Raw genomic sequence first — 13,815 nt, 5'->3', positions numbered from 1 at the left:
GCAGAGGCAGAAGACAGAGAGGAAGTGGAAGGAGAGGAAGGAGGGGCAGGCACATTCAGTGTAAATTTTATTGAAAATAATCTGTGTATAAGTAGACACATGCACTTTGAACATTCATTTCAAACCAGTGTTGTTCAAGGGTTAACTGTATTTGCTTTTTTACTATTAACTAAACCACAGACTTTATTTGGATTTCACCAGTTTTCCCACTAATGTCCTTTGTCTTTTCCAGTGTTGAATACCATGTTGCATTTTAGTCTTCATGTCTCCTATCTCCTCTAATCTTTGACAGTTTCTGAATGTTTTATTTTTCATGACCTTTAAAGATTTATTTTTGAAGAGTACTGGTTAGGTATTTTGTATAATATTTATCCATTTGAGTTTGATACTTTTTAAAGAAATTATGGTAATAAACACATAATATATGGCCATGCGCAGTGGCTCACGCCTATAATCCTAGCACTTTGGGAGGCTGAGGCAGGAGGATCACTTGAGTTCAGGAGTTCAAGGCCGACCTGGCCAACATGACAAAACCCCATCTCTACTAAAAGTACAAAAAATTAGCTGGCCGTGGTGTCACGCACCTGTAGTCCCAGCTACTCTGGAGGCTGAGGCATGAGAATTGCTTGAACCCAGGAGGCAGAGGTTGCAGTAAGCTGAGATCGTGGCACTGCACTCTAGCTGGGTGACAGAGTGAGATTCTGTCTCAAAATAAAAAATGTAATATATTTTACAATTTACCATCTTAATTGTTTTTTAATGTGCAGTTCAATTGTGTTAACTATATTCATTGTTGTATAACAGATCTCTAGAACTTTTTCATCTTGCATATCTGAAACTCTATACCCATTGAACAACTTCCCATTTCTCTTTCCCCCCAGCCCCTGGAAACCACCATTCTACTTTCTGTTTCCTTGATTTTGACTACTCTAGATGTCTCATATAAGTAGAATATATGAGTATATGAATATAAGTGGAATCATAAAGTGTTTATACTTTTGCGATTAGCTTATTTTACTCAGCATAGTGTCCTTAAAGTTTATTCATGTTGTAGCATGTGACAGGATTTCCTTCTTTTTAAGGGCTGAGTAATATTCTATCATATGTAGATAACATTTTCTTTATCCATTCATCTGTTGATGGACATTTGGTTCTACCTCTCAGCTATTATGAATAATGTATAAATGAACATGGGTTTGCAAATATCTCTTTGAGATCCTGCTTTCAACTCTTTTGGATGTATACCCAGAAGTGAGATTGCTGGATCATATGGTAATTCTATTTTTACTTTTTTGAGGAACCTCAAACTGTTTTCCATAGTGTCTATACCACTTTACATTCCTACCAGCAGTGCACAGAGTTCTAATTTCTCTGTACTCTTGCCAACACTTGTTATCTTGTTTTTTTGATAGTGGCCATCCTAATAATTGTAAGGTTATATCTCATTGTGGTTTTGATTTACATTTCTCTAGTGATTAGTGGTTGAGTATCTTTTCATATTTTTTTTAGCCATATGTGTCTCTTTGGAGAAATAATCTGTTGAGAATAGACATTTCTCTAGGTGTGATCATTGCTGCTGAAGTGTTGCTGTTTTTAGGCCTTCTTCTCCGATGGAGTTAGAAAATATGTAATTATACTCACCCACGTATACATGGATTGGTATTTATTTCTGTCATCTTACGTGTTTGTGTATCTATCAGATAGATGCTTTTAACAGTTTAGTTATATCTAAATTGAAAACATTTCAAAAGGACTTTCTACTTCTTTTCCCATGTTTTGGATAGATATTATATATAAATGGTTAATTCAGAATGCTGTGGGAATTTGCACTGGTATCCCTACTTCCCATTACATGCCGCAATTTTGTGTAAAGTTTTACATAAAATGTCTATTCAGTCAGATTGACTTAATAGAGTAAAATAGTAATTTCCAAAATAAAGTATTTAGGTCCTAAGTCTAGGGGGCATACATTTAGTCTAGTCACTGTGTTTTTTTTCTTTTAATGCTATCATTGCTGAAATAAGTTATGTAAACCCATTCTTGCATGAGAGAAATTCCTACAACTTTGAATCTTTCTCCTACTTTTAAGCTTTAATATTAACCTCAAGGGATCTAGGTGTGTGTGTGTGTGTGTGTGTGTGTGTGTATGTTTAAAAAGTTCTCATTTTACAAAAAGCGTATGGGCTTTAACACTTCAGGCATAGGCCAAAACTTTCAAATTCTTTGCTTTCGCAAGGCTTTTCTTAATAGATTTGAATAGATCAAAATGTCTTTAGTTGCCACTGAAGCCTGTAGTAATGATCCTTATAAATTTTTCTTTTTCCTTCTTCCTTATTTCTTTTTACTTTTTTATACCTGCAAAGCTGTTAGAAGCTACAGATGACTTGGGTTTCATGAAATTTAAAATTCGTCTAAAATGAGACAGTCTGTGAAAATGGATATTTGTCTTCTAAGTTTAGTTTGAATGTATGTAAGAATTTTTTCTGCCTAAGGAATTTTCTTTTGCTACATTTTACCATATAATATGTTTTAAGGGATACATTTAAAAAAATCACAAAACATACTTATTTTTGTCCAGGTAGACGATATAAAATACTGTACACAGTAATCGCCATAAATTTGAAAAAAACTCCATAAACAACCTGTGGCCTTTTTAGAATTGCAATTGACTGTGGTAATAGCAATGAGCAGTTTTTAAACTACAGTATACAAAAATGCAATAGCATTTTATTTTGTCTTCATAACGTTAGGTCCAAGTGTCCTATAAATGTTTAAATTAATAGATTTAAATTTTGTCTTAAGTACTTTTATTACAACATTATTCTGCAATATTTTCATTGTAGGTATACAATATTTTCATTACATTTTAGATAAATAAGGATTCCTGGACTGTTCTGGCAACTTAACTATCACTCTTTATTTTAAATTTTTTCATGGAGAGGGGAAGAAGGTATGGAGTGTGGGCCAGTCTGTGTTACCAATTACTTGAGTAGGCTTTTGTAGTTTTCTCTTGAGGAAAATATCCGCAGCGGAAAAACTGGTGGTGTACCTGAGGTTCTCCAAGTCTCCCCCAAATGTTTTGTTAGTTTCTTTCTCCTTCAGCATCAGCTTTCTATGGGTGTAAAGTCTGGATCCTTGCATCCTTCTTTTGCCCAGAATGGGCACAGGTCCCCAGGGTAAAAGAGGCTGCGGAGGTCAAATCACTTCTTCCAAATTTTTTGTTTTCATTTTCAGAATCCCAGACCCTTCAAACAGATGACTTCTGTATCCCACATTTTAGATGGCTTTTCTAGTTCTGGTTGGGATTGTTGGCCTGCTGTTAGCTTTTACATCTCATCCAGAAGTTTCTCACTTACTTCCAGCCCCTAGATGACCTGTTGAAGAAATCTGGTTTTTAGTCTTACAAAATTTTCCAGAGTCTGGATTTTATTGACTTTATCCCTGTGGTATCATTTAATATGTTATTCTGTCCTCTGTATTTTCTGTAAACTAGCAGTAATATGTAAAATGTCGGTCAGATTAAGATGACAGATGATGTATATACTTCTTTCGGGAGGTACTATTTTTTTCTCCTCTTTTTGCAGCACTCACTCTCATTGGTAATTATTACCAAGATCCATTAATTTGTTAGGGGATGCAGAATGGTGCTATTCTAAGTTTTTATTCTTTCCTCATTTATTGGCTGGAATATGTCTATAAAGTAATTTTCTTTTCATAACTATTGGTTATTCTGAAAGTACAGTTTGTATAGGAAAGACACGGCAACCACTTTAACAGTCTTCAAAGAATTAATCACCTAGCATACTTAAAAGATGGCCACTGAGTTTAAAATTTTGTTTTGGATTTTAGTCTATATGATATTTGGCACCGTATTATCATATTTTTTTATTTTTAAAATTTTATTTCTTTTTTCATTTTTTAAGACATGAATGATAAAGTATTATCACATTTTTTAAAAAAAAACATGGCTGATGTTAACGTGAGTGGGCTTTCTCTGAGCATGTATTACTTGATAGCAGTCAAATGATTAGAAAAGTAGTGACTAGTTTATTCCATATTGATAGATATTATATTTTCTTGATTTAAGTCATACCTTGAATAAAATTCACATTTTGACTTTCGTAATTCACAATTCTAGACTCACCAGTAATCCTTACATACTAATGATTAGAAGGCAGTTCTGAGTGCCAACCTCCCATTTCCTATCAGATACTAGACATTTAGCATCTCTTTCCCAATTCAGAGTTTTTGGAAAGTCGTTGACTTAACTAGAGACATGCCTTCTACATTTCATGCTAGAGAAGGTTTTGTTAGGTATAGATGAAGTGATGCTGGTACAATCAGGTATATTATGAAAAAAAATAGATTTTGTAGTATGACATGAAACTCTAACTTATAACAAAGATTCTTTGGGAACATGCTTTTCAAGTTTCAAATAGACTGTGATGGGGAAATAACCTAATTACAAGTCATAAGCTGCCGCTTTACTGTTGTAAATTTCATTCACTTCTGTTAGTAAAAAATGTATTGTTCCTTTTTCCCTCTCTTTGTAGATTGGTTTTATATTCCTCATGGATCTTATTTGAGCATTGAAATTAGAGTGAGATAAATTTTTCTTGGTGTTAACTTAAGAATTGATTGAAATTGCTTTTATTCGTTTTAGGAAATCTACTTTCTTCAATGTATTAACCAACAGTCAGGCTTCAGCAGAAAACTTCCCATTCTGCACTATTGATCCTAATGAGAGCAGAGTACCTGTGCCAGATGAAAGGTTTGACTTTCTTTGCCAATACCACAAACCAGCAAGGTAAGAGATATTTTATGCTGTTTATTTGGTGGTTTTGTGTAGACCGGGCAGATGTTTAAAGTCATATAGAAGAGTTTTTCTTTTAAAATTAATGTAGCATTATTGTTTTGGGTGATTATAAAAGTAATGCAGAAGGCTGGGCGCGGTGGCTCACACGTGTAATCTCAGCACTTTGGGAGGCCCAGGAAGGCAGATCACGAGGTCAGGAGTTTGAGACCAGCCTGGCCAACATGGCGAAACCACTGTCTACTAAAAATAGAAAATTTAGCCGGGCATGGTGGTGGGTGCCTGTAATCCCAGCTACTTGGGAGGCTGAGGCAGGAGAATTGCTTGAACCCAGGAGGTGGAGGTTGCAGTGAGCTGAGTTACGCCACTGCACTTCAGCCTGGGCAACAGAGCAAGACTCCGTCTCAAAAAGAAAAAAAGTAATGCAGAGTATGGAGAAGGGTGTAGAAGAGTATACCCAGTTGTTAACATTGCAATTTTTTTTTTCTGGGGAGTATGAAATAGAGGGAGTAATTAGTCTGTATTATGTGATCTCATTCATGTAAAACTAAATGCGTTTGTTTTTATGCATAAAAAATGAGTTCAGTATATACTTTGTAGTTAGAACTCACAAAATTGCTGATAAGACTGGATACGGGGTGAGGGGTCTATGAAATGATCATAGACTAACTGATGATTATCTCTGGGCAGTGGAATTTTTAGGTGATTTTTACTTTATTCTTATATTCCTCTATGTTTGAATTTTTTTACAATAAGCATGTATTATGTCTTCAATTAAAAAAATAAGTAAAACCGTTTTATTAGGAAAAAGTGAGATAGTTTAAGTTCATTTTAGGAAGTTCAGACAGTAGGGAAATGTATAATGAGAGGAGTGAAAACCACCTCTACTTCGTCTACCTTGATATAACAGTTATAAATACTTTGGGGATATATCCTTCCATAATTTCCTGACTTTGTGCACACTTACTTACAGAAATAGAATACTTGTTTTACTTGGGATATTATTAATATCTTTCTGGATTAAGCAATACAGACTTAAGTAATAATTTCTAATATAATACTTATATTTATTGCTATGTTATATGAATGTAGCACAGTTTACCATTTGCTTATTATTGATAACTTAGTTTGTTTTTAATAATTTACTATTTTTAATGTCCTGATAAATCCCAAGTTTCTGTCTCGTTTCTTGAACTCTGCAGAACTCCAGATTTCTACCTCTGCCTCCTTGATATTGACACTTGGAGGTCTGATAGGTGCCTTAGACTTGATATGTCCAAAATGACCCTTGATTTCACCTTCTTGCACCAAATTCTTCTTCAGGACTGCCATAACTCAATAAATAGCACTGTCATTTCCTCAGTTGCTTAAATCAGTGCCCACCATTTATCTTTGATTCTTCTCTCCCCTCACCCCGTATCCAGTCTTATCAGCAATTTTGTGAGTTCTAACTACAAAGTATATACTGAACTCATTCACTTTTCTCACTTTCACTTACTAGTTGTAGCATCCATTGATTTTTTTTGATGAATTAATTTTTACTATGAGGATTCTCACACGGTGATTTTGTAATTCTATCATTCCTCCTTCATTTGTTACTACTGTAATGTAAGGAAAAGCTTTCTCATCTTCATCTGTTCATTCATGTATTTATTCAGATGAGTGTTATTTTATTGGTTTTAATCTGTCACAAACATTGATTTGATGCTCAAATTATATCCCTCAGATTTGCTCTTCAGGCTGACTTCAGTGTCCTTTCTAAAACCTTTTTATTTTAAAATGATTTTAAATTTATATAAAAGCTGCAAAAGTACACAAGTGCTTATATACCCTTGCATACCCAGATTCTTAGAACCTTTGAGAATAAGTTATAGACATGATGCCATATTATACTTTGGTTCTTTAGTTTGTATTTACTATATACAAAGATATCCTCCCACACAACCATAGTAAACCATCAAAATCAGGGTAGTTTACTACGGGATTAATACTGATCCCATATTACCATCTAATTCATAGACTTTATGTAGATTTTTTCGGTTGTTCCAATAATATGCTTTGTTGCATCTAAACCAGGATCATGTATTTGTTCAGTTGTTTTTTATCTCTGTTTTTTCCTTTCTTTTCTTTTTAAAATAGAGATGGGGTATTGCTATGTTGCCCCAGGGTAGTCTTGAACTGTCGGCCTCAAGCATTCCTCCTGCCTCATCCTCCCAAGATGGTGGGGTTACAGGAATGAGCTACTGTGCCTGGCCTTTCTTTTCTTTCTTTCTTTTTTTTTTTTTTAAAAGACAGAATCTTACTGTGTTGCCCAGGCTAGAGTGCAGTGGTGTGATCATAGCTCACTATAGCCTCAAACTCCTGGGCACAGTCAAATGATTCTCTCACCCCAGCCTCTTGAGTAGCTGGGACTACAGGCACATGCCACTGTGCCTGGCTAAGTTTTAAATTTTTTGTAGAGATGGGGTCTTGCCATGTTGCCTAGGCTGGTTTGAACTCCTGGGCTCAAGTAATCCTCCCCTCTTGGCCTCCCAAAGTTGTGCCCAGCCCCACCAGCCTGTTTCTATTGAAGAACATTAATAAGGCTGGGCGCAGTGGCCCACGCCTGTGATCCCAGCACTTTGGGAGGCTGAGGTGGGCGGATCACCTGAGGTCAAGAGTTCCAGACCAGCCTGACTAACATGGAGAAACCCCATCTCTACTAAAAATACAAAATTAGCCGGGCATGGTGGCCCATGTCTGTAATCCCAGCTACTCAGGAGGCTGAGGCAGGAGAATCACTTGAACCTGGCAGGCAGAGGTTGCAGTGAGCCGAGATGGCGCCATTACACTCCAGCATGGGCAACAAGAGCAAAACTCCGTCTCAAAAAGAGAACGACAGAAATTCCTGCCGTCGAAGAGTTGGATACTCAGCGTCGCTGGCAGCCGCTGTACTTGGAAATTCGAAATGAGTCCCATGACTATCCTCATAGAGTGGCCAAGTTTCCAGAAAACAGAAATCGAAACAGATACAGAGATCTAAGCCCATATGATCACAGTCGTGTTAAACTGCAAAATGCTGAGAATGATTATATTAATGCCAGTTTAGTTGACGTAGAAGAGGACAAAGGAGTCACATCTTAACACAGGGTCCACTTCCTAACACATGCTGCCATTTCTGGCTTATGGTTTGGCAGCAGAAGACCAAAGCAGTTGTCATGCTGAACTGCATTGTGGAGAAAGAATCGGTTAAATGTGCACAGTACTGGCCAACAGATGACCAAGAGATGCTGTTTAAAGAAACAGGATTCAGTGTGAAGCTCTTGTCAGAAGATGTGAAGTTGTATTATACAGTACCTCTACTACAATTAGAAAATATCAATAGTGGTGAAACCAGAACATTATCTCACTTTCATTATATTACCTGGCCAGATTTTGGAGTCCCTGAATCACCAGCTTCATTTCTCAATTTCTTGTTTAAAGTGAGAGAATCTGGCTCCTTGAACCCTGACCATGGGCCTGCGGTGATCCACTGTAGTGCAGGCATTGGGCGCTCTGGCACCTTCTCTCTGGTAGACACTTGTCTTGTTTTGATGGAAAAAGGAGATGATATTAACATTAAACAAGTGTTATTGAACATGAGAAAATACCGAATGGGTCTTATTCAGACCCCAGATCAACTGAGATTCTCATACATGGCTATAATAGAAGGAGCAAAATGTATAAAGCGAGATTCTGGTATACAGAAACGATGGAAAGAACTTTCTAAGGAACACTTATCTCCTGCCTTTGATCATTCACCAAACAAAATAATGACTGAAAAATACAATGGGAACAGAATAGGTCTAGAAGAAGAAAAACTGACAGGTGACCAACGTACAGGACCTTCCTCTAAAATGCAAGATACAGTGGAGGAGAACAGTGAGAGTGCTCTATGGAAACGTATTCGAGAGGACAGAAAGGCCACCACAGCTCAGAAGGTGCAGCAGATGAAACAGAGGCTAAATGAGAATGAATGAAAAAGAAAAAGGCCGAGATTGACAGACACCTAATATTCATGACTTGAGAATATTCTGCAGCTATAAATTTTGAACCATTGATGTGCAAAGCAAGACCTGAAGCCCACTCCGGAAACTAAAGTGAGGCTCGCTAACCCTCTAGATTGCCTCACAGTTGTTTGTTTACAAAGTAAACTTTACATCCAGGGGATGAAGAGCACCCACCAGCAGAAGACTTTGCAGAACCTTTAATTGGATGTGTTAAGTGTTTTTAATGAGTGTATGAAATGTAGAAAGATGTACAAGAAATAAATTAGGAGAGATTGCTTTGTATTGTACTGCCATTCCTACTGTATTTTTATACTACTTTTTGGCAGCATTAAATATTTTTGTTAAATTAAAAAAAAAAAAGAAATTCCTGCCAATAAAAAAAAAGAAGAACATTAATAAATGTTTTTGGTAGTCTGTGTTTATTACCGTATAGCGATTAAAAAGATGTTTAACATCATTTTAGTCTCGAGAGTTCTAAAGTAGTATTTTATTCTAGAAGTATTTTGTTCAAGTAGTCATGAGATCATTGGTGTAATACATCAGAAATCCCTGAATTAAATCTCAAGTTTTAATTTTTTGAGATATTGTATTAATAGTTTAAACCTTATCCTAGCCATAAATCACAAATCAGAATTGAGAAGCTCATTTTCAATAGAAAATAGAATCTCAGAGCTGAATATCCTCCTGTCTAGTTTCCTCATAAAAAGAAACTTGAAGCCTAGAAAGATGAAATAATTTGTTCATGGTCACACTTATACTTATGTCAACCAGAAATAGAACTCCAGGCTTCTCACTTCAAATTTAGTGCCATTCTACCCATATGCATGCTACTTACTGGACTTCTGCATTAGTCCATTTTGTATTGCTATAAAGGGTTATCTGAGGCTGGGTAATTTATAAAGAAAATAGGTTTATTTGGCTCATGGTTCTGCAGGCCATACAAGCACAGCACCAGCGTCTGTTTGGCTTCTGGTGAGGCCTCAAAGTTTTTTTTTTTTTTGAGGAGTTTCACTGTTGTTGCCCAGGCTGGAGTGCAATGGCGTGATCTCAGCTCACTGCAACCTCCACCTCCCGGGTTCAAGCCATTCTCCTGCCCCAGCCTCCCGAGTAGCTGGGATTACAGGCATGTGCTACCATGCCCTTCTAATTTTGTATTTTTAGTAGAGATGGGGTTTCTCCATGTTGGTCAGGCTGGTCTCAAACTCCTAACCTTAGGTGATCCACCTGCCTTGGCCTTCCAAAGTGCTGAGATTACAGGCATGAGCCACTGCACCTGGACAAGGAAGCTTTAACTCATGGCCAGAAGATGAAAAGGGTGTGTCACATGGAGACAGGGGGAGCAAGAGAGAGTGGAGAGAGGCACTAGACCCTTTTAAACAACCTGCTCTCCAGTGAACTAACAGAGTGAGAACTCACTCATTACTATGGGGAGGGCACCAAGCCATTCATGAGAGATCCACCCCCGTGACCTAAACGCCTCCCACCAGGCCCCACCTCCACCATTGGGCATCACATTTCAACATAAGTTTTGGAGGTGACAGAAAATCCAAACTATATCAACTTCATATTTATCATATGGGTGGTTTTAGTTGTTAGAAATATCATTTAGGATGAATTTAGTTGCCCTTAACACAGTGAGTTAAAGAGCTGATTTATTGAGTTAGTAACGGGTAGCACAGTGTTTAGCTCAGCGATATCATCAAAGGCCTGGCTTCTTTCCCCTCTTCAGTTTACTTTATTAACTTGATCATAAGGTTGTCTTCCCCTTGTGGTCACAGGATAGATCTGTATACTTTCTCGTCCATGTTCAGAGTGAAATGGGATTGCTTCTAGAAGTTCTCCCAGAAGACTGATGAGCTTCTATTTAAGAGCCTTCTATACCCCCTCCAGTAAACGTCTTAAGTCTTTTCATGTCTTTTTTGTTTTTTAAGAGGTGGAGTCTCACCATGTTGCCCAGGCTGGACTTGAACTCCTGGGCTCAAGCCATCCTCCCTCCTGCCTCAGCCTCCCAAATACTTGGGACTACAGATGTATGCCACCATGCCTGGCTTCTTAAGTTCTTTGAGGCAATTAGGGCAAGGTGAAGGTCCCAGAATTTTTTTACTTTGCCTAGGAATGCGATTAAACTGCTTAGTGAAGGCTGGAGCTACATGCCCCACTTCTAGAGTTAGGGGTAGAGCAAGCTTCTCCAAAGCTTTGGGCTCTGCTGGAGAGGAATGGCTACCAAAATGAAAATCAGTATAGGTACCAAGAGAGGGGACAGTGGATGCTGGGGAGGCAGTCACTGTGTTCAACCACAAACTAACCACATTTATGTGGTTTTAGTGGATTTGGTGGTAACAATAATCAAGTAATTTCAATCTGTGATACTTCTTTATAGCATAATTATTTTGAAAGGACTAATTTTCCATGCCAATAATAGGGAAGTCTTTTGTGGAACTTTTATGTTGTATTTTATCAGGTAGTGAAATTGACATTCTGAAAAATGAATGCTCTTGAAAATTGACAAAGGATACAAAATTACATTATATATACCTTTGTCATATGACATTAAAAATAGCTTTTATTTATTGATATACTTAAATCTCCATTTTTACATGGCAGACTGATTTTCCTAACTTGGTTTTTAACTGGTGTTAAATGTGCCTTTATTTAGCAAAGCAAAGGTTATTTTGTATATAGCCTAATTTGGTTGCTGTTATCAACAATTAGGTTATTACTATGCTGATAACTGGTTCTCAGCATCACATGCTTTTTTTTTGTCTAATAACACTTGGGTGATCAAATGCAAACTCAGACAGCCTGTGTTTGAATCCCAGTTTTGTCACTGCTGGCTGAGTGATCCTGAATACAATAGATTTCGTAACTCCTCTAAGGCATAATTTCCTTATCTTTAAAGTGGACTTAATAAATAGGATCCATCTTATAGAGTTGATTTGAACTTTGAAGTGAGATAATACATGTAAAATACTTAATTTAGTGTCTGGCACAAAGTTAGTTGGCTCATTTTATGATGATTACCTCAGCATACTCTAAACATTCTTCACTGCTTTTGAGTGTGTGTTCATGTGCCAATAGAACTTTATAGTAAAATTAATGATAAGAGTTTTAATTTCAGGAACATGATAAATACATTTATCCTGTTTTAGTTTTCTCCCTCATTATCCTAGGTAAGAAAGTCCGAATGTATTACAAGGCCATTTCTAATTTTTTTTTCTGGGGGTGTGGATATTCATTTATCAAATCATTATTGTTCCATTGTTCTAGAAAGGAAAGAATTTATGTGAAATGTTCGGGGAATTCATTTGGTTAATAGATAAGTTCTTAGTACTGTTTTATAATAAAGCCATCTTTTGTTTTTCAGCAAAATTCCTGCCTTTCTAAATGTAGTGGATATTGCTGGCCTTGTGAAAGGAGCTCACAATGGGCAGGGCCTGGGGAATGCTTTTTTATCTCATATTAGTGCCTGTGATGGCATCTTTCATCTAACACGTAAGTACAGTTTATTTAATCATTGATTTCATTCAGATCAGTGTTTTCTTTCCATTAGTGCTCAAATAAAATTAGAAATGACTAATGGAAGATTGCTTTGCTTTACCAGATGAATCTTGGGTTTGTCTGTAAATCTGTGACTTTAATGTTACTTAGTATCACCTCCGTATCTGAAGGCTTATTCCATAGCAAGTATATGCTGCATTGAGATTATATTCGAATTGAACTTTATTCCCTGTTCTGGATTAGAGCAATCAAGAAGTGTTTCTACATGGAACTTCGTTCATTGTAAAGACATTTTGACATTGTCTTAAATTGTGGAACTTTATTGCTTTTCTGTGTGTTAAGAAGGCAGAATTGTTAGAGAAGGGGATTCTGATTATTTAACAAGAGAGAAGGGCTTCTGGGTTATCTATTAGAGATGAAAGGATTAAAGAGAAACTATAGATCAGCTAGTCCTTATGGAAAGAGGAATATAAAGCAAAGAGAAAAAATAGAACTGTGGCTTAGTTTGGGCTCTGTTGACCGACTATAAAAGTGAGCCAATTTTCTGACAAAATAGAGTGTAGGTTAAGGCTTAGGTCAAGGCTGTACTTTGTGTTAATAGTATTATAATGAGCAAATTAATAGAAACAAAGAAAACACAAGTTAGAGGTGAGACGGCCGGCTGTGGTCTGGTTAAGTGCATTTGTTTCTGGTCCTCAACTAGATAACTATAGTAATTGAGAGTGAGCATTTAGAAAATATAGCAATTTGACTAATTTTTTGGTCACTTGAATAAAGTAATAATACAATTCTGCTGGTACTTTTTGTGTGCCTTTTATAAAACACCATTTACCTCTGTGGTTTGCGTAAGCTGGCTAGAAAAAAGGTTTGTTTGCCTAGTATTAGGTTGGTGCAAAAGTAATTGCAGTTTTGCCAACATAATGCCCAAAACTGCAATTACTTTTGTACTAACCATATAATTCATTTGTATTGTATTTTACAAAACCCCATGACAGACAATTGGAGAAGCATTGATCTAGGTAGTTTAAATTTGGGTGAAGGTATGGTAAGACCTCTGGGAAGTCTAGATAAAGAATGAGGCTGTGATAGGGAAGTGATCCAGTTTTGCAGAGAAGTTTTAACTAAAGCCTGTACATTGGCAGAACCTCTGTTTTCCTGACTGGTTTTCTTCTGGTTTTGGTGACTGATGTGAGGATTTCAAAGAGAAAATGGAATGAAGTGTGACTCCTGGATTTCTGGACCAGGTCACTTGAATGAATTGTGATACCATTCATTGAGACGTTAAACACAGAAAAGTAGCAGATATTGAGAGAGATGATGATGAGTTCAGTTTGGGACAATTTAAAAATTTTGTAGTTGGGGCATCTTGATAGGTGTCTGTCAGAAAGTAGAATTGATAGGACACACATGACAGAAGGATCGGGGCAAGAGAACTGAAGATTTGGGTATGAGAGAGTGAGTTGATGGGTGGAAAAT

At 36.8% G+C, this 13,815-nt stretch overlaps 2 protein-coding genes across 4 annotated transcripts in view; both read left to right on the top strand.

Annotated features, from left to right (window-relative positions):
- Window positions 1–13,815, top strand: part of OLA1 (Obg like ATPase 1) — a 188,851-nt gene that overhangs the window by 14,708 nt on the left and 160,328 nt on the right. For all 3 annotated transcript variants that reach the window (XM_055289786.2, XM_055289788.2, XM_055289787.2), the window contains 2 exons: window positions 4,664–4,807; window positions 12,206–12,333. In XM_055289786.2, the coding sequence (XP_055145761.1) occupies window positions 4,664–4,807; window positions 12,206–12,333 (272 nt within the window). The remainder of the gene's footprint in view (window positions 1–4,663; window positions 4,808–12,205; window positions 12,334–13,815) is intronic.
- Window positions 6,378–9,229, top strand: LOC129487318 (tyrosine-protein phosphatase non-receptor type 2-like). Its single transcript, XM_055287902.2, has one exon. The coding sequence runs from the start codon at window positions 7,978–7,980 to the stop codon at window positions 8,809–8,811; it is 834 nt and encodes a 277-aa protein (XP_055143877.2). The 5' UTR covers window positions 6,378–7,977; the 3' UTR covers window positions 8,812–9,229.

This window comes from Symphalangus syndactylus, chromosome 8 (assembly GCF_028878055.3).
Source record: "Symphalangus syndactylus isolate Jambi chromosome 8, NHGRI_mSymSyn1-v2.1_pri, whole genome shotgun sequence".
In the NCBI taxonomy this organism is placed as follows: domain Eukaryota; kingdom Metazoa; phylum Chordata; class Mammalia; order Primates; family Hylobatidae; genus Symphalangus; species Symphalangus syndactylus.
The sequence above is the reverse complement of the archived record's forward strand: the minus strand, read 5'-3'. Positions and strand labels throughout refer to the sequence as shown.

Coding starts and splice junctions, on each gene's coding strand:
- LOC129487318 (XM_055287902.2), top strand. CDS start 7,978: ATGGTTTGGCAGCAGAAGACCAAAGCAGTTGTCATGCTGAACTGCATT.